The 23,636-nt window shown below is 43.5% G+C and overlaps 1 protein-coding gene and 1 pseudogene across 4 annotated transcripts in view; both read left to right on the top strand.

The window, feature by feature from the left end:
* Window positions 1–23,636, top strand: part of LOC105464878 (DExH-box helicase 57) — a 77,101-nt gene that overhangs the window by 41,777 nt on the left and 11,688 nt on the right. For 3 of the 4 annotated variants that reach the window (XM_011712990.2, XM_071076551.1, XM_071076550.1), the window contains exons 14-21: window positions 6,154–6,250; window positions 7,843–8,016; window positions 8,486–8,686; window positions 11,252–11,528; window positions 14,302–14,397; window positions 14,484–14,567; window positions 17,759–17,893; window positions 19,833–19,907. In XM_011712990.2, the coding sequence (XP_011711292.1) occupies window positions 6,154–6,250; window positions 7,843–8,016; window positions 8,486–8,686; window positions 11,252–11,528; window positions 14,302–14,397; window positions 14,484–14,567; window positions 17,759–17,893; window positions 19,833–19,907 (1,139 nt within the window). Of the gene's footprint in view, window positions 1–6,153; window positions 6,251–7,842; window positions 8,017–8,485; window positions 8,687–11,251; window positions 11,529–14,301; window positions 14,398–14,483; window positions 14,568–17,230; window positions 17,720–17,758; window positions 17,894–19,832; window positions 19,908–23,636 lie in introns of those variants that run through there. The other variant, XM_071076552.1, reaches the window with a different exon arrangement.
* On the top strand, window positions 19,924–23,558 carry LOC105464877 (argininosuccinate synthase pseudogene; annotated as a pseudogene).

The following is a 23,636-nucleotide window of genomic DNA, read 5'->3' as shown; positions in this document are numbered from 1 at the left end:
TCTCAAAAAATAAAATAAAATAATTCATTTTAATTGTAGCACTTAACAATGTCTGAAATTAGAATTTTGCATACTGACTACCTCCTTCAATAGGATGTAAGCTCCTTAAGAGTAGAGATTTCAGCCAGGCGCCCTGGCTCACCACCAAGCAACAAGAGCAAAACTCCGTCTTAAAAAAAAAAGAAAGAAAAAGAATAGACCGTTCTTGTTCACCACTATATTTCTCAGACCCTAGAACAGTGCCTAGAATATTTAGGTACAGAGTAAATATTTGTTGCATGAATAAATGAATGTAATCATTAAATGGAATAATAGATCAAAAAATTACTTTATGTGGGCTGGGCATGGTAGATCATGCTTGTAATGCCCACCTTGGGCACTTTGGGAGGGCGAGGTGGGCGGATCACCTAAAGTCAGGAGTTCAAGACCAGCCTAGCCAACATGGCAAAACCCCATCTCTACTAAAAATACAAAAATTAGCCAGACATGGTGATGGGCACCTGTAAGCCCAGCTACTTGGGAGGCTGAGGCAGGAGAGTCATTGAACCCAGGATGTGGAGGTTGCAGTGAGCCAAGATTGCGCCATTTCACTCCAACCTGGGTAACAGAGCAAGACTCTGTCTCTTAAAAAAAAAAAAAAAATATATATATATATATATATAAAAAATATATATATGTGGTCATAAAGAAGAGAAATGGGAATGGCTGCTTTTTTCTGCTTACACTTTAATCATTACATGGTTTTCTTTTCCTTTTTTTTTTTTTTTTTTTGAGACAGAGTCTCTGTCACCCAGGCAATGGAGGTGCAGTGGCGCAATCTCAGCTCTGCAACCTCCACCTCCTGGGTTCAAGCAATTCTCCTGCCTCAGCCTCCCGAGTAGCTGGGACTATAGGCATGTGCCATCACACCCGGCTAATTTTTGTATTTTTAGTAGAGATAGGGTTTCACAGTGTTGGCCAGGCTGGTATCGAATTCCTGACTCAGATAATCTGCCTGAGTCAGCCTCCCAAAGTGCTGGGACTACAGGCGTGAGCCACCACACCCGGCCCATTGTGTGGTCATCTAAAGAGACTTGTGAGCCTTCAAAAATTATTTAAATGCCTTATTTTTACTTGGCAAGTAGTGAGTGTTGGCTAATGCAGTATCACTTCACTGGACTGGATATCTTGTTTCTTTTTTTTTTTTTTTTTTTTTTTTGAGACAGTCTTGCTCTGTCGCCCAGGCTGGAGTGCAGTGGCAGGATCTCGACTCACTGCAACCTCTGCCTCCCAGGATGAAGCAATTCTCCTGTCTCAGCCTTCCAAGTAACTGGGACTACAGGTGTGCGCCACCATGTCCCCCAGCTAATTTTTGTAATTTTGTGTGTGTGTGTGTGTGAGACAAAGTCTCGCTGTGGAGTGCAACGGTGGTGCGATCTCGGCTCACTGCCTCTGCCTCCTGGGTTCAAGTGATTCTCCTGCCTCAGCCTTCCGAGTAGCTGGGATTACAGGTGCCCACCACCATGCCTGGCTAATGTTTTTGTTTTTTTAGTAGAGACGGGGTTTCACTATGTTGGCCAAGCTGGTCTGGAACTCCTGACCTCAGATGATCCACCTGCCTTGGCCTCCCAAAGTGCTGGGATTACAGGCGTGAGCCACCGCGCCCAACCTATGTTGTTTCATTCCAAAAGAGAAGACTATTGTTGAAAAAAATTAGCCGGGTGTGGTGGCTCATGCCTGTAATCCCAGCATTTTGGGAGGCCGAGGTGGGCGGATCACCTGAGGTTGGGAGTTCAAGACCAGCCTGACAAACATGGAGAAACCTCATCTCTACTAAAAATACAAAATTAGCCGGTGTGGTGGTGCATGCCTGTAATCCCAGCTACTCGGGAGGCTGAGGCAGGAGAATTGCTTGAACCCGGAGGTGGAGTTTGCAGTGAGCCAAGATCATGCCATTGCACTCCAGCCTGGGCAATAAGAACGAAACTCTGTCTCAAAAGAAAAAGAAAAGAAAGGCCAGGCGCGGTGGCTCAAGCCTGTAATCCCAGTACTTTGGGAGGCCGAGGCGGGTGGATCACGAAGTCAGGAGATCGAGACCATCCTGGCTAACATGGTGAAACCCCGTCTCTACTAAAAATACAAAAAACTAGCCGGGCGTGGTGGCGGGCGCCTGTAGTCCCAGCTACTCGGAGGCTGAGGCAGGAGAATGGCGTAAAAACCCGGGAGGCGGAGCTTGCAGTGAGCCGAGATCGCGCCACTGCACTCCAGCCTGGGTGACACAGCGAGACTCCGTCTCAAAAAAAAAAAAAAGAAAAAAAGAAAAAAATCAAGCATAGCAAAAAAATCATAAATGAAGAAGAAATGTTAGAAAAGTACCTAAATTTTATAATCCCAGCTCCTCGGAGGCTGAGGCAGGAGAATTGCTTGAACCCAGGAGGCAGAGGTTGCAGCCAGCCAAAATTGCACCGTTGCACTCCAGCCTGGCAGCCTGGGGGACAAGTCAAAAAAAAAAAAAAAAGAAAGAAAGCAAGGAAGGAAGGAAGGAAGGAAGGAAGGAAGGAGGGAGGGAGGGAGGGAGGGAGGGAGGGAGGGAAGGAAGGAAGGAAGGAAGGAAGGAAGGAAGGAAGGAAGGAAGGAAGGAAGGAAGGAAGGAAGGAAATTACCTAAATTTAAAGCAGAGTAGATATAGTGACTAGGAAGTCAGTGACATATGTGACATATTTGTGAACATTAAAGATATCCCGGACAGATGAGGCACATAAAAATATAGACAAAATTTTCAATTCACAAATAATAGTGTGTTTTATCATCTTTAATTTTGTGGCTTTTTTTTCTTTGTATTTTTCTTTTTGCTTATCTTCTCTTTTAATAAATAATTTTTTTTTTTTTTTTTTTTTTTTTTTGAGACGGAGTCTTGCTCTGTCGCCCAGGCTGGAGTGCAGTGGCCGGATCTCGGCTCACTACAAGCTCCGCCTCCCGTGTTCACGCCATTCTCCTGCCTCAGCCTCCCGAGTAGCTGGGACTACAGGCACCCGCCACCTCGCCCGGCTAGTTTTTTGTATTTTTTAGTAGAGACGGGGTTTCACCGTGTTAGCCAGGTTGGTCTCGATCTCCCGACCTCATGATCCGCCCGTCTCGGCCTCCCAAAGTGCTGGGATTACAGGCTTGAGCCACCGCGCCCAAATTTTTCTTTTTGAGACAGAGTTTCACTTTGTCTCTCAGGCTAGAGTTCAGTGGCCCGATCACAGGTCACTGCAGCCCCAACTTCCTGGCTTAAGCAATCCTACAATTTCCATCAGCGTCTCCAGTAGCTGGGACCACAGGCATGTGCCACCATGCCCTACTAAATTTTTAATTTTTTGTAGAGACGGTGTCTCCCTATGTTGCCCAGACTGGTCTCAAACTCCTAGGCTCAAGCAGTCTTCCCATTTTAGCCTCTCAAAGTGCTGGGATTACAGGCATGAACCACCACACCTGACCTCAATAAAATTTTGTGGCATTTTAGCAGAGAGGATCATGGGGTGTGTAATGGAAAGAACATGGATCTGATGCCAGAAACCCTAGGTTTGTGTCCAAGTTCCATGCCTACTAACTCTGTGACCTGAGTCTGAAGTTACTGACTCACTAGTAGGAGTACTAGTAGCCTTCTTTTTTTTTTTTTTTTTAATTGAGACGGAGTCTCACTCTGTGGCCCAGGGTGAAGTACAATGGCACAGTCTTAGCTCACTGCAACCTCCACTTCCTGTGTTCAAGTGATTCTCGTGCCTCAGTCTCCCGAGTGGCTGGGATTACAGGCATGTACCACCATACCAGGCTAATTTTTGTATTTTTAGTAGAGATGGGGTTTCACCATGTTGGTCAGGCTAGTCTCGAACTCTTGACCTCAAGTGATCCACCCACCTCAGCCTCTTAAAGTGCTGGGATTACAGGCCTGAGCCACCATGCCTGGCCACTAATAACCTTCTCAGTGGATGGCTATGAGGATTAAATGAGATAATATACGTGAGCATTCTTTGTTACTATGAAGTATTTTTTTTAAATGCTGTAAGATCTCTTTCACCCTTCATCAGAGTTCCAGTTTTGTGATAATTCAGATTCCTCATTTATTTAGTGGGACGGATAACTATGACTGAATAATAGGTTATGAGTTCTCTGCTGACAGATGCTTGTTTTATATCCCATTGCACTTCACATGGAGCTGACGTAGGTACCCAATAAATATTTGTGGGAATAAAGGAGAGGCTGGTGAAAACAGTACCATTTTTCTCCCTGAATAAAGCACAAAAGAAGGTGACTATTGTTGAGTGAGTGACTGCTCTTCACACAGAAATATACTATAATCAGTTTTCATGCTTATTTTCTTTAATGTAAAATTTAAAAGCCCATAAACTGTTAATATGATAGGGTTAGTTAATGGGCTGTCTCTAAAATATATCTGAATTTAGATTACCAGATTGGCCAGCCAGTTATAGTTTCCTTTTCTCATTTCCAGTAAAATGTTTATGGATTTTATTTATTAATAGAGAGAATAGTCTTCCTGTCTTATAAGGTTAGGAGAATACCTCTTCCTATAGAAATTTAGGCCGGGCGTGGTGGCTCACGCCTGTAATCCCAGCACTTTGGGAGGCCGAGGTGGGCGGATCACAAGGTCAGGAGATCGAGACCATGGTGAAACCCCGTCTCTACTAAAAAAAAATAGAAAAAATTAGCCGGGCGCAGGGGCGGGCGCCTGTAGTCCCAGCTACTCGGGAGGCTGAGGCAGGAGAAAGGCGTGAACCCGGGAGGCGGAGCTTGCAGTGAGCCGAGATTGCGCCACTGCACTCCAGCCTGGGCGACAGAGCGAGACTCCGTCTCAAAAAAAAAAAAAAAAAAAGAAATTTAATGTCAAGGCCAGGTGCAGTGGTGCATGCCTGTAGTCCCAACTACTCGGAAGGCTAAAGCAGAAAGATTGCTTGGGCTCAAGAGTTCAAGACCAGCCTGGGCAGTACAGTGAGACCTCGTCTCTAAAAAAATAAAAAAAGAAATAGAAAGTAGCCAGTGGGGCCAAGTGCGGTGGCTCACGCCTGTAATTCCAGCACTGTGGGAGGCCAAGGCAGGCAGATCATGAGGTCAGGAGTTCGAGACCAGCCTGACCAACATGGTGAAACCCGTCTCTACTAAATATACAAAAATTAGCCGGGTGTGGGGCGCACGCCTATAATCCCAGCCACTCAGGAGGCTGAGGCAGAAGAACCGCTTGAACCCAGGAGGCGGAGGTTGCAGTGAGCCAAGATCACATCATTGCATTTCAGCCTAGGCAACAGAGCAAGACGCTGTCTCAAAAACAAACAAACAAAATAACCAGTGTACTGAAAAAGTGTATTTAAAGAGCTTAGCTAGGCCAGGCACAGTGGCTCACGCCTATAAACCCAGCATTTTAGGAGGCTGAGGTATGTGGATCACTTGAGTCCAGGAGGTTGAGACCAGACTGGACAACATGGCGAAACCCTGTCTCTATTAAAAACATAAAAAAGTGATGGCGTATACCTGTAGTCCCAACTACACGGGAGGCTAAGGTAGGAAAATCACCTGAGCCTGGGGAGGTTGAGGCTGCAGTGAGCCGTGATCATGCAACTGCACTTCAGCCTGGGTGACAGAGCAAGGCCTTGTCTCAAAAACTAAAAATTAAAATAAAAAAAAGAGCTTAGCTAATAATTCTTGGCATTATACTGATAGACATTATACTTTTCCACACCTCAGTTTTTCTGGTTATAGAAGGATAAATCTCCATTTTGTCCTTATTAAGTCAGAGAATATATAAAACATGTAATTTTTTATTTCTTTAAATCCTCTGGGACTTTACAAAGAAAATAAAAATGATAGTGAAAATTTCTTTTTTCTTTTTGAAAAGGGTCTCGCTCTGTCACCCAGGCTAGAGTGCAGTGGCGCAATCTTGGCTTACTGCAACCTCCGCCTCCCTGGCTCAAGCGACCCTCCTACCTCAGCCTGCCGAATAGCTGAGACCACAGGCGAAATTCTCAGATTATTGCATATTTTGGTTAAAAACAGCTTTATAATCTATATTAGTGTTTCATTTACTTCATTTATCATATCGATTGTTTTTTAAAAAAAAATTTCATTGTTTCTTTTCTGTGCCTATGCTTACCCACATATTGATTCTTTTTATATACCCAGGTGCTATACTTGTATTTTTACCAGGACTAGCAGAAATCAAAATGCTTTATGAACAGCTACAGTGTAATTCTCTTTTCAACAACAGACGTAGTAATCGGTAAGCTAATAGCTTTCTATATTCTTAATCATCCATTGCAGTTACCTGTAAAGATATCACCCTCTTTGGACCCTGGAAGAGTACGACTCTTCGAGCATACATTTGTTTATGCCAGCTGGAAATGAACAAACCTATTTGCTGCAGGAAATCAGTTATTCCCCTTTTATTAAAGAAAAATATTCACCAGGTGTGGTGGCTCATGCCTGTAATCCCAGCACTTTGGGAGGCCGAGGCGGGCGGATCACCTGAGTTCAGGAGTTCGAGACCAGCTTAACCAATGCAGAGAAACTCCATCTCTATTAAAAATGCAAAATTAGCCAGGTGTGGTGGCGGGCGCCTGTAAACCCAGCTACTCGAGAGGCTGAGGCAGGAGAACAGCTTGAACCTGGGAGGCGGAGGTTGCAGTGAGCCGACATCACACCATTGTACTCCAGCCTGGGCAACAAGAGTGAAACTCCGTTTCAAAAAAAAATTCTCTTCACATAGCATAGTGACTCAGCAAATTTGCATGTAATTTTAGATGTCAGAGCCCCAGAGAGTGGGGGAGGGTGGGGGAAAGGCAGCGTTAGTAACAACAAAGAAGTCCTACCATTATGAGAGAAAATCATCTTCAATAGTTCTGATTCCAGGAGCAAGACACACTAGGTGTGTTTTCATATTTAAGAAGAGAACTATTTGACAAATGAACACTCCCTAAAAATGTAAGAATGAAGTTTCTGAGGTTACATCATTGTTATCGCCTCTCTTCTCTCTCTCTCTCTCTCTCTCTCTCTCTGTGTATTTTTTTTTTTTTTTTTTTTTTTTTTTTGAGACGGAGTCTCGCTGTGTCACCCAGGCTGGAGTGCAGTGGCATGATCTCGGCTCACTGCAACCTCCGCCTCCCAGATTCAAGTGATTCTCCTGCCTCAGCCTCCCAAGTAGCTGGGATTACAGGCTCTTCTCTGTATTTAAAGGAAGAATGATTCTTTGCTGGTTAGTTTGCACTAGGCTTGTTGCTTGTAGAATATCAATTATTTATTCCTCCTCATTATTTATTACTGAATTACACTCCAGCATTTTTCCCAAGTTGGTATGAGGTTTTTGGTTCCTAGAACTAAGTAAATTTTTTGTCAAAATTAGAAAGGACTTTACCATTTATATATTTATATTTATTTTATTTTTTGAGACAGAGTCTCACTATTGTAACCCAGGCTAGAGTACAATGGTGGGATCTCAGCTCACTGCAACCTCTGCCTACTGGGCTCAAGTGATTCACCTGCCTCAGCCTCCCAAGTAGCTGGGATTACAGGTGCCCACCAACACACTTGGCTAATTTTTGCATTTTTAGTACAGACGAGGTTTCACCATGTTGGCTAGGCTGGTCTCGAACTCCTGACATCAGGTGATCTGCCCGCCTCAGCCTTCTAAAGTGCTGGGATTACAGGTGTGAGCCACTGCGCCTGGCCAAGACTTTACTATGTAGAAAAGCTGGGCTCTGAGTACAGATTGTGGAGAAGTTGCTAATACCTGAAGTCATAGTAGAAATTCATCCACTGAAATCCAGTTTCAGTGCTATGTGCTAGAATACTTCATGTGCTTTTATTTCCTTCCAGATGTGTTATTCACCCACTTCATTCATCTTTATCCAGTGAAGAGCAGCAGGCTGTGTTTGTAAAACCTCCTGTAGGAGTAACTAAGATTATAATTTCCACCAACATTGCTGAGACATCCATAACCATCGATGATGTTGTCTATGTCATCGATTCTGGGAAAATGAAAGAAAAGAGGTATTCCATCTTGTGGTGATCTAAGAGAGGGGCTAAAAATGCTTCATTTAGGGAGACACAGTTGTTAATGGCTAATGCTATTAAGCTATATGGGTTACTGTATGAAAAAATACTTTATGAAAACTGCACGTGGATGCGTGAGTGATTCTGTAGCCAAAAGCATGGAGCTTAACATCAAACGGGGATGAAAAGTAATGAATTGCTTTTTCTCTCTTTTTGTCATGTGATTTTATATGTGCTTGTATGAAAAAGGGTTGAATAAAGAAACTGTGTAGTTTGGGAAACTCTGCACTTGATGCCACTTAAATCAGCACTAGCTGCTCCTACCAGGGACTCAACTATCCCAGAATATACAGGGCACTGTGTCCTTCTACAGGAGGAAGCTGGTTCATCTATTCTGCCCATGCCAAGCAGTCTTGGCCACATTTTTATAAAATGACTCAATTTTGTATTTTCTTTTTCTTTATAGATATGATGCCAGCAAAGGGATGGAAAGTCTAGAGGACACTTTTGTGTCTCAAGCCAATGCTCTACAAAGGAAAGGCCGAGCAGGCCGTGTTGCATCTGGGGTCTGCTTCCATTTATTCACTAGCCATCACTACAACCACCAGCTTTTAAAGCAACAGCTACCAGAAATACAAAGAGTGCCACTGGAACAGCTGTGTCTAAGGTGACATCTGGTTTTTTGTGTTTTGCTTCCAAAAGGTCTAAATGTTTCTCACTCTATTAAGTTCCATGTTTTCCTTTTATTTCTAGAAGATATTTGGCTAAGAATGACCGCCAATAATCTCATTTATTTGCAAAGAAAAAGATCCTTAGTGTTACCTTTACCATTCCTTTTAAATTTCTGCACATAAAGATCTCTTACATTGCAGAGCATGGCCCTAAAATAGAGCTTAAGAATATATATGTAGGGCTGCGCATGGAGGCTCACGCTTATAATCCCAACACTTTGGGAGGCTGAGGAGGGTGGATCACCTGAGGGCAGGAGTTGGAGACCAGCCTGGCCAACATGGTGAATGAAACTCCATCTCTACTAAGAATACAAAAATTAGCTGGGTGTGGTAGCGCACGCCTGTAGTCCCAACTACTTGGGAGGCCGAGGAAGGAGAATCTCTTGAACCCGGGAGGCAGAGATTGCAGTGAGCCGAGATCGTGCCACTGCACTCCAGCCTGGGCAACAGAGCGAGAATCGTCTCTAAATAAAATAATAAATAAATAAAATAAAAATGAAATTTAAGTAAGTGAATTACTGTCAATTCATGTCTTAAAGTGAACTACATTAAGTGAGAAAAGGCAAGGTACCAAAAATATACATGTTAATAAAAATGTGAAATTGTATGTTTATAAGTTGGCAACTTAAAAAGGAGCTGTATGTGAAGTAAATAAAATTTTATGTATGTTACACTTTTCTTTAAGTTGCTGATACTCATAATTTGTTTTTTTAAAATGAGAACTCTTTTTCTGGATGAAGTTCATAATTTAAAACACTAGTTTTTGAAGAGCTATCACAAGGCAGGACACAATGCAGATTAATTTTATAAACAATGACTGCAACTTTGGGCCAGGCGTGGTGCCTGATGCCTGTAATCCCAGCACTTTGGGAGGCTGGGGCAGGCAGGTCACCTGAGGTCAGGAGTTCGAGACCAGCCTGGCCAACATGGTGAAACCCCATCTCTACTAAAAAAATACAAAATTAGCCAGGTGTAGCAGCACAGATCTGTAATCCCAGCTTCTCAAGAGGCTGAAGAAAGAGAATCACTTGAACTTGGGAGGTAGAGTTTGCGGTGAGCCAAGATCATACCATTGCACTCCAGCCTGGGCAGTAAGAGTGAAACTCCATCCCCCAAAAATAAATAAATAAATAAGTAAACAATGACTGCACCTTCAGATGTGCGAAGGAATAAGTGGATCATTTAAAATTTTTTAATAAATGCCTTTAATTGTATAGCAGTCAGAACTATCTAAGCTATTCATGTCCAGTTTTTTATTATGGTAAGAATACTTAATATGAGATCTACCCTCTTAACAAATGTTTAATTTTACAACACAGTACTGTTAACTATAGGCATAATGTCATACAGCAGAGCTCTCAAACTTACTCATTTTGTGAAACTGAAACTTTATACCTATTGGACAGCAACTCTCCATTTTCCCCTCATGTCCAGCCCCTGGCAACCATTCTACTCTCTGCTTCTGTGAGTTTGACTATTTTAGATACCTCATACAAGTAGAACCATCCAGCATTTGTCTTTTTGTGACTGACTTATTTCACTTAACATAATGTCCTCAAGGTTTCATCCATGCTGTTGCATATTGCAGAATTTCTTTCTTTTTTAAGCCTGAATAGTATTCCACTGTATGTATATATACTGCACTTTCTTTATCCACTCATCTGTCAGTGGACATTTAGGTTGTTTCCATATCTTGGGTATTGTGAATAATATTACAGTGAACACAGGAGTGGCAAGTATCTCTGCTCTGCAAGATTCTTTTTTTTTTTTTTGAAACAGAGTCTTGCTCGGTCGCCCAGGCTAGGGTACAGTGGCGTGATCTTGGCTCACTGCAACCTCCACCTCTGAGTTCAAGTGATTCTCTGCCTCAGCCCCCCGTGTAGCTAGGATTTCATGTGTGCATCACCAGCCTGGCTAATTTTTGTATTTTTAGTAGAGACTGGGTTTCACCACGTTGGCCAGGCTGGGCTCGAACCCCTGACCTCCACCTACCTCAGCCTCCCAAAGTGCTGGGATTACAGACGTGAGCCACTGTGCCTGGCCTTTCTGCAAGATTCTGACTTCAGTTCTTCTGGGTGTATACTTAGAAGTGGGGTTGCTGGATCATATGGTAGTTCTATTTTTAATTTTTTGAGGAATCTCTATCCTGTTTTTCATAGTGGCTGCATCATTTTACATTCCCACCAACAATGTGCAGGGTTCCAAGTTTTCCACATCCTTGCCAGCACTTATTATCTTTTGTCATGAACTCTATTTCATAATTCGATCCCACCATTAAGGAAAGAAGCATTTTGAAAGTTTATAGAGAGAATTTTATTCTGAATATGAGTAAGTTTCAGCATCTGAAAGTGCTTCTGTGGTTTATTGGTAGAAGTAGAAAACACGAGATTTTAAAAATTTGTATTTAAACTTGTCAATTATTCTCACTCACAAGAAATTATTCCTCTGTGTCATCCCACCAGAAATAAAATTGACAAATTGTTATTTTGTTTCCTTTTCAGAATTAAAATTTTAGAGATGTTTAGTGCTCATAATCTCCAGTCTGTGTTCTCTCGGCTTATTGAACCTCCACACGCCGATTCTCTTCGTGCCTCAAAAATACGATTACGAGACTTAGGAGCATTAACTCCAGATGAAAAATTGACCCCTCTTGGGTATCACTTGGCCTCTCTGCCTGTGGATGTGAGAATTGGCAAACTAATGTTGTTTGGGTCCATCTTCCGCTGTTTGGATCCTGCTCTCACCATTGCTGCCAGTTTGGCTTTTAAGTCTCCATTTGTAAGTAAACAACATTCATCTAAACTGGAGTCTCTAAGAGGACGACCATAGGTCTCTAAGGGGACCATGGGGGAATCAAGGGCATGTGAACCCCCTAAAAATTTGCTTGTATGTTAGATGTGAATTTTTTAGGGCACATCTGCATGGGGAGAAGGTCAAAAATAAATTTCTGAAAAGACAAAAACAAATAAAACAAACAAAAAGATTTTTTAGGGAACAATGTCATCCAATTTGTTCTTTATTTCATTACTGTCTGCTCTTTATTCTTTCCTTCTTTCTGTTTAGTTTGCTCTTCTTTTTCTAGTGTCTTAAAGTAGAAGGTTAGGTTATTGTTCTGAGATCTTTCTTTTTTATGTAAGCATGTACAGCTCTCAGTTTTTCTCTAAGGACTATTTTAGCTGTGTCCCATATGTTTTGGTTTTCCTTTTCATTCATCTCAAAGTATTTTCTGATTTTCCTTTTTATTCTCCTGTGACCCTTTATTATTTAGGCATGAGTTGTTTAATTTCTATATATTTGTGAGTTCGCAAGATTTTTTTCATTATTGATTTCTAATTTCAGTCTATTGTGGACAGAGAACATATTTGTACTATTTCAATCCTCTTTAAAATGTATTGAGCTTTGTTTTATGGTCAAGCATATGGTCTATCCTGAAGGGTGTTCCACGTATACTTGAGAAGAAAGGATTTTCTGCTGTTAGGTGGAGTGTCAGTCTGCCTTTTTTTTTTTTTTTTTTTCTTCATTTAAAAAAAATCTTTTTTACCGGTCCTTTCATGATAAGCAATCTGCCTTTATTTTTATCGTGGCTTATTTTATCTAGTTAGGGGAATCAATGGATGTATTCATTTTCTTCAGTTTTAATGTTATATGTCATCGAATTATAAACTCACAGATCTGCAAAAAGATCTTAGTCCAGCTCCCTGACTTAACAACAAATTATAAACCAGCTGGTCCAGTGGTAGTGAGTTATCTCAATTGATTGTTGAGACTTGACTAGTCTTTAAAAAAAGAAAGAAATGATAAAACCAAGAACCCGAAGAGGTGACATAACTTGCTGGGGGTACACAGTATCAACCTTGTGAACAAGACTTCCATTGCCTTTTCCCAAATCATCTAAACCAACCTCTCACTGACCATTTTCTTTTATTGGAATCAAGAAAGACTCATGGCCAGGCGCGGTGGCTCAAGCCTGTAATCCCAGCACTTTGGGAGGCCGAGACGGGTGGATCACGAGGTCAGGAGTTCGAGACCATCCTGGCTAACACGGTGAAACCCCGTCTCTACTAAAAAATACAAAAAACTAGCCGGGCGAGGTGGCAGGCGCCTGTAGTCCCGGCTACTCGGGAGGCTGAGGCAGGAGAATGGCGTAAAAACCCGGGAGGCAGAGCTTGCAGTGAGCTGAGATCCGGCCACTGCACTCCAGCCTGGGCGACACAGCGAGACTCCATCTCAAAAAAAAAAAAAAAAAAAAAAGAAAGACTCATTAGAAATGTTGATGTCTGGTGTGAGGTTCCGTGGTATAATGGTGAGCATTCTGGACTCTGAATCCAGAAATGTTGATGTCTCCCTTCGTTTAGTGATCTGAAGAAAAAACACAAAAAAAGAGAGAGAGAGAAGAAATGTTGATGTCATCCTTAGCCAAAACTGAGCACCTGTCCTTTGCTGGACTCTGTAAACATAATATTCATCTCCCACGTGCAATCCTTTTCCCACTGGCCTGTCTAAAAAGGAAGGAATTTTACTTTCAAGTAGAAACTAAAATTTTACTGCTGTTATATTAGTTATAAGATATTTAAATATACAAAAATTAGAAGCACTATGGTTGGTTTAGAATGATTTTCAGTGGTGTTACAGCTAGGGCATTGGTTTAGATTGCCATGAGAAACTACTGAAGCTCATGCTGGTATCTTTAGAGCCTGAGAAGGCAGAGAAATATCATTGGATTAATGAATTAGTATGTGTAAAGCGGTGAAAATTTACTTCCCTGCTGATTTTACACATTTGTAGGGAAAAGGAAGACCTGTAAACATTTGTAATAAAATAAGAGGATTCTTCCCAGTGTAGATTTTTAAGTAAAACAATAAACAAGAGTAAAACACTAGTGTGGGTATAGTAGCAAGGGAGATTCAAACGTAGAAGATGAATAAGAATCTGTAAAATAAAGAACACAGATAACAGAATGTTAGGTTTTAAATGTAGCTTTAGAATGAGTGGCTCTTTGATGACTCTTGCCACTTGGAACTAAAAGACCCAGAAGAGCTTCTTTTGGGTGGGCAGGCAGACTCACAGAGCAAAGACTGTGAGCTTGCCATTTACCATCATAACTGCCTTTCATTAGCTGACCCACTGATTACACTTTTCCATGCAAAATCCTTTCCCAAGGCATCTGGCTTTAGCAATAGGAAAATGCCATTTGAAACCTCAGATTAAAAGTGTCCTGTAGGACCTGGGGTGTGGTGGCTCATGCCTATAATGCCAGCACTTTGGTAGGCCGAGGTGGGCCAATTGCCTGAGCCCAGGAGTTCAAGACCAGCCTGCACAACATGAGACTCCATCTCTACCGAAAATTTTTAAAAATTCGCTGGCATGATGGGGCACACCTGTAGTCCCAGCTACCAGGGAGGCTGAGGCAGGAGGATTGCTTAAGCCTGGGAGATCAAGGTTGCAGTGAGCTATGATCGCACCACTGCACTCCAGCCTGGGCAACAGAACAAGACCCTGTCTTTAAAAAAAAAAAAGTGTTCTTTAAATCTGATTTTCCTCCATCCTTTAGGTATCTCCCTGGGATAAAAAAGAAGAAGCTAACCAGAAAAAGCTGGAATTTGCATTCGCAAACAGTGATTATCTGGCCCTTCTACAAGCGTATAAGGTAAGCATATGACCTAATAGCTTCGTTTTATTCCATGTTGGTGCTAAAGACTGAGTAAGTTCAGTTTGATTTTCTCCAAAATTTAGGGATGGCAGCTAAGTACAAGAGAAGGTGTGCGTGCAGGTTATAATTACTGCAGACAAAACTTCTTGTCCGGAAGAGTTCTGCAGGTGAGTTGTGTCTGTGGCTTTTTCTTCATTTTGTATTAGAGTAGCTCACCAGAGGGTGCTGCGACTTTATCTTATGTGTCCTGTCTTAACATTGCAAATGTTATTTCTGGAGTATATTTGGCTTTACCAGCCGGGTAAAATGGACTCCTGCACTGTGATATCAGGCTTTCTGTGCTGGACCTTTCCACTGACCTCCTTTTCCTCTTTGTGGTGAATTTTTGTTTACTTATGTGGAGGATAGGGTAGAACATAGGCACTCCGAAGATTGCTGCTTACTGGAAGTCAGTTTTTTCAGTAATTACACCAGGGATCCTTTTTCATTTGTTTGTTTGTTTGAGGCAGAGTCTCCTTCTGTCACCCAGGCTGGAGTGCAGTGGCGTGATCTCGGCTCACTGCAACCTGCACCTCCCAGGGTCAAGCGATTCTCCTGCCTCAGGCACCTGAATAGCTGGGATTACAGGTGCATACCCCCATGCCCAGCTAATTTTTTTGTGTTTTTAGTAGAGATAGGGTTTCACCATGCTGGCCAGGCTGATCTTGAACTCCTGACCTCATGATCCACCCACCTTGGCCACCCAAAGTGCTGGGATTACAGGCGTGAGCCACCACGCCAGGCTACACCAGGCATTCTTAACCGGAATCTCTGAGCCCCTGAAATTGTATACAAAATTGTATGCTTATGCATGTGTGCGTTATTCTGGAGAGATGGACCATAGCTTTCATCAGCTTTTCAGAGGGGTCCATGGCCATCTCTAATCCCCTTACCCTCTCCCCAAAACCAAAGAACTAATACTGAACCAGATTTTGTTATTTTTCTTACATCTATCAGAACCTACTAAGTATACAAGAAAATGTTTAGCCGGGCTTGGTGGCTCATACCTATAATCCCAGCACTTTGGGAGCCTGAGGATTGCTTGAGCCTAGGAGTTTGAGACCATCCTGGGAAACATGGCAAAACCCCATCGCTATAAAAAATACAAAAATCAGCCAGACCTAGTGATTTGGGCCTATAATCCCATCTACTCCAGAGGCTGAGGTGGGAGGATCACTTGAGCCTGGGAGGTCAAGACTGCAGTGAGCCATGAACGCCCTACTGTACTCCAGCCTAGGCCAACAGAGGGAGATCCTGTCTCAAAAAAATAAAAATTAAAAATGTCTTATCTTCTGTATAATGTAGAGACAGGGCTTCTGTCCCCTGTTGCAACAGTGTTTTAGGTCCCCTTCCAAAGTGGGATGAGGCCAGGGACTATGGCTCACGCCTATAATCCCAGCACTTTGGGAGACCGAGGCAGGCAGATCACTTGAGGCCTGGAGTTCAAGACCAGCCTGGCCAACATAGCAAAACCCCATCTCTACTGAAAATACAAAAAATTAGCTGGGCGTGGTGGCTCATACCTGCAATCTCAGCTACTCAGGAGGCTGAGGCATGACAATCACTTGAAACCAGGAGATGAAGGTTTCAGTGAGTTGAGATTGTGCCATTGCACTCCAGCCTGGGCAACAGAGGGAGACTTTGTCTCAAAAAATAAATAAATAAATAAATTCCAGAGTGGTATGAGAAGTCAAAATAATGATGGCACACATCTTTGCAAAGCATATTTTACTCAAAGATTTTGGGGCCCTGCACAGTGGCTCATGCTTATAATCCCAGCACTTTGGAAAGCCAAGGCAGGCAGAACCTTTGAGCCCAGGAGTTCAAGACTAGCCTGGGCAGCATGGCGAAACCCCGTCTCTACAAAAAATATAAAAATTAGCCACACGTGATGGTGTATGCCTGTGGTCCCAGCTACTTGGGAGGCTGAGAATCAATAATCAAAGGGGGGGTATTTATATGTACAGGGTAGTAAGAAATATTTTCTCAAGTCATTTAGATGCTTAAATATAAGATGAGGATATTTCTTTTAAATTATATTTCCTACTAAATTTATTTATTTATTTTTTGTTAGGCTATGTATAGATTTTGCTGTGACTTATGAGGTCCATCAAACAAGAGTTGCGTCTTTTCACTAAACTCCAGCTTAGATTGTAGGATTTTTTTTTTAAGATTTCAATTAAAACCTTGTCATGAAATAGAAACTGTGGTATATTTAACTCCTAGTTATATTATAGTTATCCATGTACACTTGAGACATTCCAAGAAAATACTTAAACCATCATTGAGAGACAGGGTAGTGTTGCTTAGCTTTCAGTTCCTTAAATGATTATTATCTCCTTCTCTTTGTCTGATATGCAGCCCATGTGAGAACAGTAGCCACAAAAGAAAGAAGTTTATACTTTCTTTCTCACATTTGTGCTCAACCACTAAAAGGAGTGTCTGAATCTTAAACCACAGCCAGGCGTGGTGGCCCACGCCTGTAATCCCACCACTTTGGGAGGCCAAGGTGGGTGGATCACCTGAGATCAGGAGTTCGAGAGCAGCCCGGCCAACATGGTGAAACCCCCATCTCTATTAAAAATACAAAAATTAGCTGGGCATGGTGGCACGTGCCTGTAGTCCTAGCTACTCAGGAGGTTAAGGCAGGAGAATCGCTTGAACCCACGAGGCAGAGATCGCAGTGAGCCGAGATCGTGCCACTGCACTCCAGCCTGGGCGACAGAGCAAGACTGTCTCAAAAAAAAAAAAAAAAAAATCTTAAACCACTTAATGATGTCCCTATTCCTAGGAAAAGATATGAGCCAGCAAGACCATAAGGAAAGAGAAAGAGGAAACATTCTGCTGAGTTCCACCGAGAGCACGAACCACTCTAGGCCTGAGTAAGGAACTGAGAGGACAGGAGCAGCAATGCAAGTAGGAAAAGCTAGACAGTAGACAGTGCCGCAGCACTTGGAGTTGGAATTCCAGTCAAAACCAGCCGCATTTTTTGCTGTCCTAAGAATTTCGTGGAAAATCAGGCCTACCCAAAATCCAATGAAAGTGTTTAAAATTGTAATCTAGAGTGAAATAAATGATCCTTGGATTTACTGAATTTTTGCATTTCTGCATAACTGTTTCACTCTGCCTGCCAGTTTGTGTAAGTGAAAGCTGCTTCTTGGAAATGACCAGACAAGATCCTCTTCCTCTCTGAGTGATGAATCCGCTTGAGCCTCATTGCTATCCCCTGAAATAATGTATTTTCGTAGTCACTCATTTTTGTAAGACTTAACACTGTTATGCTGATGCCCTTGCTTAAAGGTTTTTCCACTTCTTTTAGGAAATGGCCAGCCTCAAACGACAATTCACGGAGCTGTTATCGGATATAGGGTTTGCAAGGGAAGGGCTCAGAGCAAGGGAAATTGAGAAAAGGGCCCAAGGAGGAGATGGTGTCTTAGATGCCACAGGAGAAGAGGTAAAGAATGTGGAGTTGGTTCTTGTTTCTCTTTGATTAGCACCCAAATACGATCTTAACCTGAGAACACTTGTAGACATTCTTCCCTTAAGCCTTATGAGCAGTGGGTTAATGGCATTCTTGATTTTCTACTTTGCGCAAATAAATATCAGCTGACCTGGCACAGTGGCTCATGCCTATAATCCCAACACTTTGGGAGGCTGAGGCAGGTGGATTGCTTGAGCTCAGGAGTTCGAGACCAGCCAGAGCAACATGGTGAAACCCCACCCCCACCCCCATCTCTGCAAAAAAATTAACCAGGCATGGTGGTGTACCACCTGTCATCCCAGCTACGTGGGAGGGTGAAGTGGGAGAATGATCTGAGCCCAGGAAGCAGAGGTTGCAGTGGGCTAAGATTGAGACACTGAACTCTAGCCTGGGTAACAGAGCTAGACCCTGCCTCAAAAAAAAAAAGAAAAAAGTATAAAAAAAATTTTTTAAGTGTCAGCTAACACTCATAAGAATAGAGGGGGCTGGGCACAGTGGCTCATGCCCACAGTGGCTCATGCCTATAATCCCAGCACTTTGGGAGGCCAAGATGGGCAGATCACCTGAGGTCGGAAGCTCGAGACCAGCCTGACCAACATGGAGAAACCCTGTCTCTACCAAAAATACAGGCATGGTGGCACATACCTGTAATCCCAGCTACTCGGGAGGCTGAGGCAGGAGAATCGCTTGAACCCAGGAGGCAGAGGGTGTGGGGAGCTGCCATTGCACTCCAGCCTGGGCAACAAGAGCGAAACTCCGCCTCAAAAAAAAAAAAAAGAATAGAAGGTTTTCTGCTCATCATTGCTGTTGTTTTTGGTTTTTAAATTTCATGCTGCTTCTTGATAAATTCATAAAAGGTAGAATAGACTTCCGGTAGAATTTTCTTAAATCAGGCCAGCATTTTTTCTAACACAGGACAGTTTTTTTCTATAACTGTAGGAAGAGCACTTCTGTAAGATGAAGCTGATGCCCCTGTGTTCCAGGTGCAGTTAGCACTTCCCGGAGATTCTGAACATCTCATGAACCAGAAGTTCTTTCTCCATTTATACTTCGGAACACTGGCTTTGTAACTGCTTTGCAAAAGTCTAGAAAGTCATTGTAGGCTCCTTGGAATGGGTCCAATGTGACTGTGGTCCAGTAGATTTGTTTTTTACTTAGAAATAGTTTTTCTAGCAAAGAGATAGAAATTAGATGCTCTTTTTTTGCTTTAAGGTAGAGACCAAATATAATAAAATGGTAAATTCTACGGCACAGACATAACCATATTAGAGCCAGACACAGTGGCTCACGCCTGTACTCAGTACTTTGAGAGGCTGACACAGGCAGATCACTTGATGTCCAGAGTTAGAGACCATCCTGGCCAACACGGTGAAACTCCGTCTCTACCAAAAATACAAAAATGAACTGGGCATAGTGGTGCACGCCTGTAATCCCAGCTACTCGGGAGGCTAAGGCAGGTGAATCGCTTGAACCTGGGAGTCAGAAGTTGCAGTGAGCCGAGATGGCGCCACTGCACTCTGGCCTGGGTGACAGAGCAAAACTCCGTCTCAAAAAGAAAAAAAAGAGGCCGGGCACGGTGGCTCACGCCTGTAATCCCAGCACTTTGGGAGGCCGAGGCAGGCGGCTCACCTGAGGTCAGGAGTTCGAGACCAGCCTGATCAACGTGGAGAAACCCTGTCTCTACTAAAACTACAAAATTAACTGGGCGTGGTGGCACATGCCTGTAATCCCAGCTATTTGGGAGGCTGAGGCAGGAGAATCACTCAAGCCCAGGAGGCAAAGGTTGCAGTGAGCCGAGATCACGCTACTGCATGCCAGCATGCCAGCCTGGGTGACAGAGTGGGACTCCGTCTCAAAACAAAAGAAGAAATAGCCATATTACTTGTTAATTAATGCTGTACTTTTCTCATAGGCAAACTCAAATGCTGAGAACCCCAAGCTGATATCAGCAATGCTGTGTGCTGCTTTGTATCCAAATGTAGTGCAGGTAACAAAACATTTTTCCTAGATCCTTCCATTTTTTGTTTGATTTGTAGCCAAGTGATATAAGTTAAGATGTGCATATTAATCATCTTAAAGAGATATATACACATGTGTACGCACACACACACCCTTTTAAACTTAGCATACGTTTTCACTCCTTCAGTTCCCCAAATCTGTTGGGATACATTATTCAATAACACATTTATTGTATAAAATTTTTAATCCTTCTGACATATGATATTCCAAAAATTAAAATAGACATAAATGTCAGTCGGCCAACCTATATGTAACTAACTTTCTATGTTAGTTGGAAACTTGATTCAACTACAGTTTATCTTACGCCCTCTACTCTGGACTAAAAGTAAATAGCCAGGCATGGTGGCTCACGCCTGTCATCCCAACACTATGGGAGGCCGAGGTGGGCAGATCATGAGATCAGGAGTTTGAGACCAGCCTGGCTAACATGGTGAAACCCCGTACCTACTAAAAATACAAAAATTAGCTGGGCGTGGTGGTGCGTACCTGTAATCCCAGCAACTCAGGAGGCTGAGGCAGGAGAATTGCTTGAACTCAGGAGGCAGAGGTTGCAATAAGCCAAGACCATGCCACTGTACCCCAGCCTGGGCCACAGACCGAGACTGTCTCAAAGACAAACAAACAAGTAAATAATAAGGGCCAGGTGCGATGGCTCACGCCTGTAATCCAAGCACTTTGGGAGGCCGAGGCGGGCGGATCACCTGAAGCCGGGAGTTCGAGGCCAGCCTGACCAATATGGAGAAACCCCATCTCTACTAAAAATACAAAATTAGCCAGGCGTGGTGATGCACGCCTGTAATCCCAGCTACTCAGGAGGCTGAGGCAGGAGAATCGCTTGAACCCAGGAGGCGGAGGTTTCGGTGAGCCGAGATCACGCCATTGCACTCCAGCCTGGGCAACAAGAGCGAAACTCTGTCTCAAATAAAAATAAAAAATCAGTGCTTTGCCATAAGACTACCTGTGGCCAGACTACTGGAAACGCTAGCTGAGTGTGCTCTTGGACTTTTACCTGAGTTTTGATTATTCATCCCTAACAAGGCACCATTTTCCCCAAAGAGTTTGGATTTGGCAGAATACTGGATCATTTTTCAAAGCCTTCACTTTTTTTATTAAATCCTCAGTTAACGTCTGACTGATTTATGGCTCATTTTCTGCTTAGCACTTGTATGCTTTTTAAACCATTTGAAATGTACTTTTAAAAAATTGTTTGTGCTTTGTAGTGTGGTTATGAAAGGGAAAAAAAGTCATTTGGATATAGATTTACTGGTTTTGCTATCATACTCTAGTAATGTAAGGTCTTACCGTTGGTGGAAGCTGGGTGAAGGGTACAAGGAACTCAGTACTATTTTGCCACTTCCTGAGAGTCTATAATTACTTCAAAATAAAAAGATTATTTAAAAAAGAATGTGGGGGCCAGGAGCATTGGCTCATGCCTGTAATCCCAGCACTTTGGGAGGCTGAGGTGGGCGGATTGCTTGAGCTCAGGAGTTTGAGACCAGCCTGGGCAACATGGCAAAACCCTGTCTCTAAAAAAAGAAAAAAGAAAAAAGAAAAAGAATGTGGGGAAAAAATCATGTGGAGACTTAAAATGTAGAAACAAAGAACATAAATGTGGGATAAGAAGTTTTAGGTAACAATATAGTTTTGAGGCTAAGCCAAAAAGGAAAAGGTGATGTATCTGACTGTATATGTAAGAACTCATCAGTAAGAAAGACTTGGGCCCTGCTCTGTCGCCTGCCATTGCTCCCCAGGCCCCGAGTGGTTCACGGAGCAATAAAGACAGATTTCAGGTGCCAGGAACTTGCACCTCCAATCCCAGATGCTATGTTCAGCAAAAGCTCCGTGGTTCTGGCCTACAGTGGCGGCCTGGACACCTTCTGTATGTGGCTCAAGGAACAAGGCTATGACATCATTGCCTACCTTGCCAACATCGGCAAGAAGGAAGACTTCAAGGAAGCCAGGAAGAAGGCACTGAACCTTGGGCCCAAAAAGGTTTTCATTGAGGACATCAGCAAGGAGTTTGTGGAGGAGTTCATCTGGCCAGCCGTCCAGTCCAGTGCACTGTATAAGGACCGCTACCTCCTGGGCCCCTCTCTCCCCAGCGTCTGCATCACCTGCAAACAAGTGGAAATTGCTCAGCGGGATGGGGCCAAGTGTATGTCCCACAGTGCCATGGGAAAGGGGAATGATCAGGTCCAGTTTGAGCTCACCTGCTACTCACTGGCCCCCCAGATTAAGGTCATTGCTCCCGGGAGGATCCCCAACTTCTACAACCAGTTCAAGGGCCACAGTGATCTGATGGAATATACAGAGAAACATAGGATTCCCATCCCAGTCACTCCGAAGCACCCATGGAACATGGATGAGAACCTCATGCACATCAGCTATGAGGCTGGAATCTTGGAGAACCCCAAGAACCCAGCACCTTCAAGTCTCTACATGAAGATCCAGGACCCAACCAAAGCCCCCAACACCCCCAACATTCTCAAGATTGAGTGAAAAAGGGGTCCCCGTGAAAGTGACCAGCATTAAGGATGGCACCACCCACCAGACCTCCTTGGAGCTCTTCGTGTACCTGAATGAAGTCGCAGGCAAGCACAGTGTGGGCCATATTGACATCGTGGAGACCCGCTTCATTGAAATGAAGTCCTGAGGTATCTACAAGACCCCAGCAGGCACCATCCTTTACTACCCTCATTTAGACACTGAGGCCTTTGCCATGGACCAGGAAGTGCGCAGAATCAAACAAGGCCTGGGCTTGAAATTTGCTGAGTTGGTGTACACCGATTTCTGGCACAGCCCTGAGTGTGACTTTGCCCGCCACTGCATCGCCAAGTCCCAGGAGCAAGTGGAAGGGAAAGTGCAGGTGTCCATCTTCAAGGGCCAGGTGTACATCCTCTGCCAGGAGCCCCACTGTCTCTCTACAGTGGGGAGCAGTGAGCATGAACATGCAGGGCAATGGTGAGCCAGCCAGTCGATGCCACCAGTCTCATCAACATCAATTCCCTCAGGCAGAAGGAATATCATCATCTCAGAGCAAGGTCACTGCCAAATAGACCCCTGTACAATGGGGAGCTAGAGCCGCCTCACTTTGCAGATCCCCCAAGTACAGGCACTAATTGTTGTGATAATTTGTAACTGTGACTTGTTCTCTCTGGCTAACAGTGTAGTGGGGCTACCGGGCCCCAGCTTTGTTCCCTGGTCCCCCTGAAGCCTGTAAAAGTGGTCATCAAAGGGAAGGGTGGGGGGCAGCTACAGTGGGGAGCTATAAAATGACAATTTAAAAAAAGAAAAAGAAAAAAAGACTAAGGCCAGGCGTGGTGGCTCACATCTGTAATCCCAGCATTTTGGGAGGCCGAGGTGGGCAGACCACCTGAGGTCAGGGGTTTGAGACCAGCCTGGCCAACATGGTGAAACCCCATCTCTACTAAAAAATACAAAAATTAGCTGGGCGTGGTGGTGAGTGCCTGTAATCCCAGCCGCTTGGGAGGCTGAGGCAGAAAAAGAGCTTGAACCTGGGAGGCGGAGGTTGCAGTGAGCAGAGATCGCACCATCGTACTCCATCCTGGGCTACAGAACATGACTCTGTCTCAAAAAAAAAAAAAAAGACTAAATAAAAGATCTAATAGAAACGTGGGCAAAGGACATGACTGAACAGATAATACATACACAAAAATTATATTCAGTGTTACTAGTA

Source organism: Macaca nemestrina, chromosome 13 (genome assembly GCF_043159975.1).
Source record: "Macaca nemestrina isolate mMacNem1 chromosome 13, mMacNem.hap1, whole genome shotgun sequence".
NCBI classification, from domain to species: Eukaryota; Metazoa; Chordata; class Mammalia; order Primates; family Cercopithecidae; genus Macaca; species Macaca nemestrina.
The sequence above is the reverse complement of the archived record's forward strand: the minus strand, read 5'-3'. Positions and strand labels throughout refer to the sequence as shown.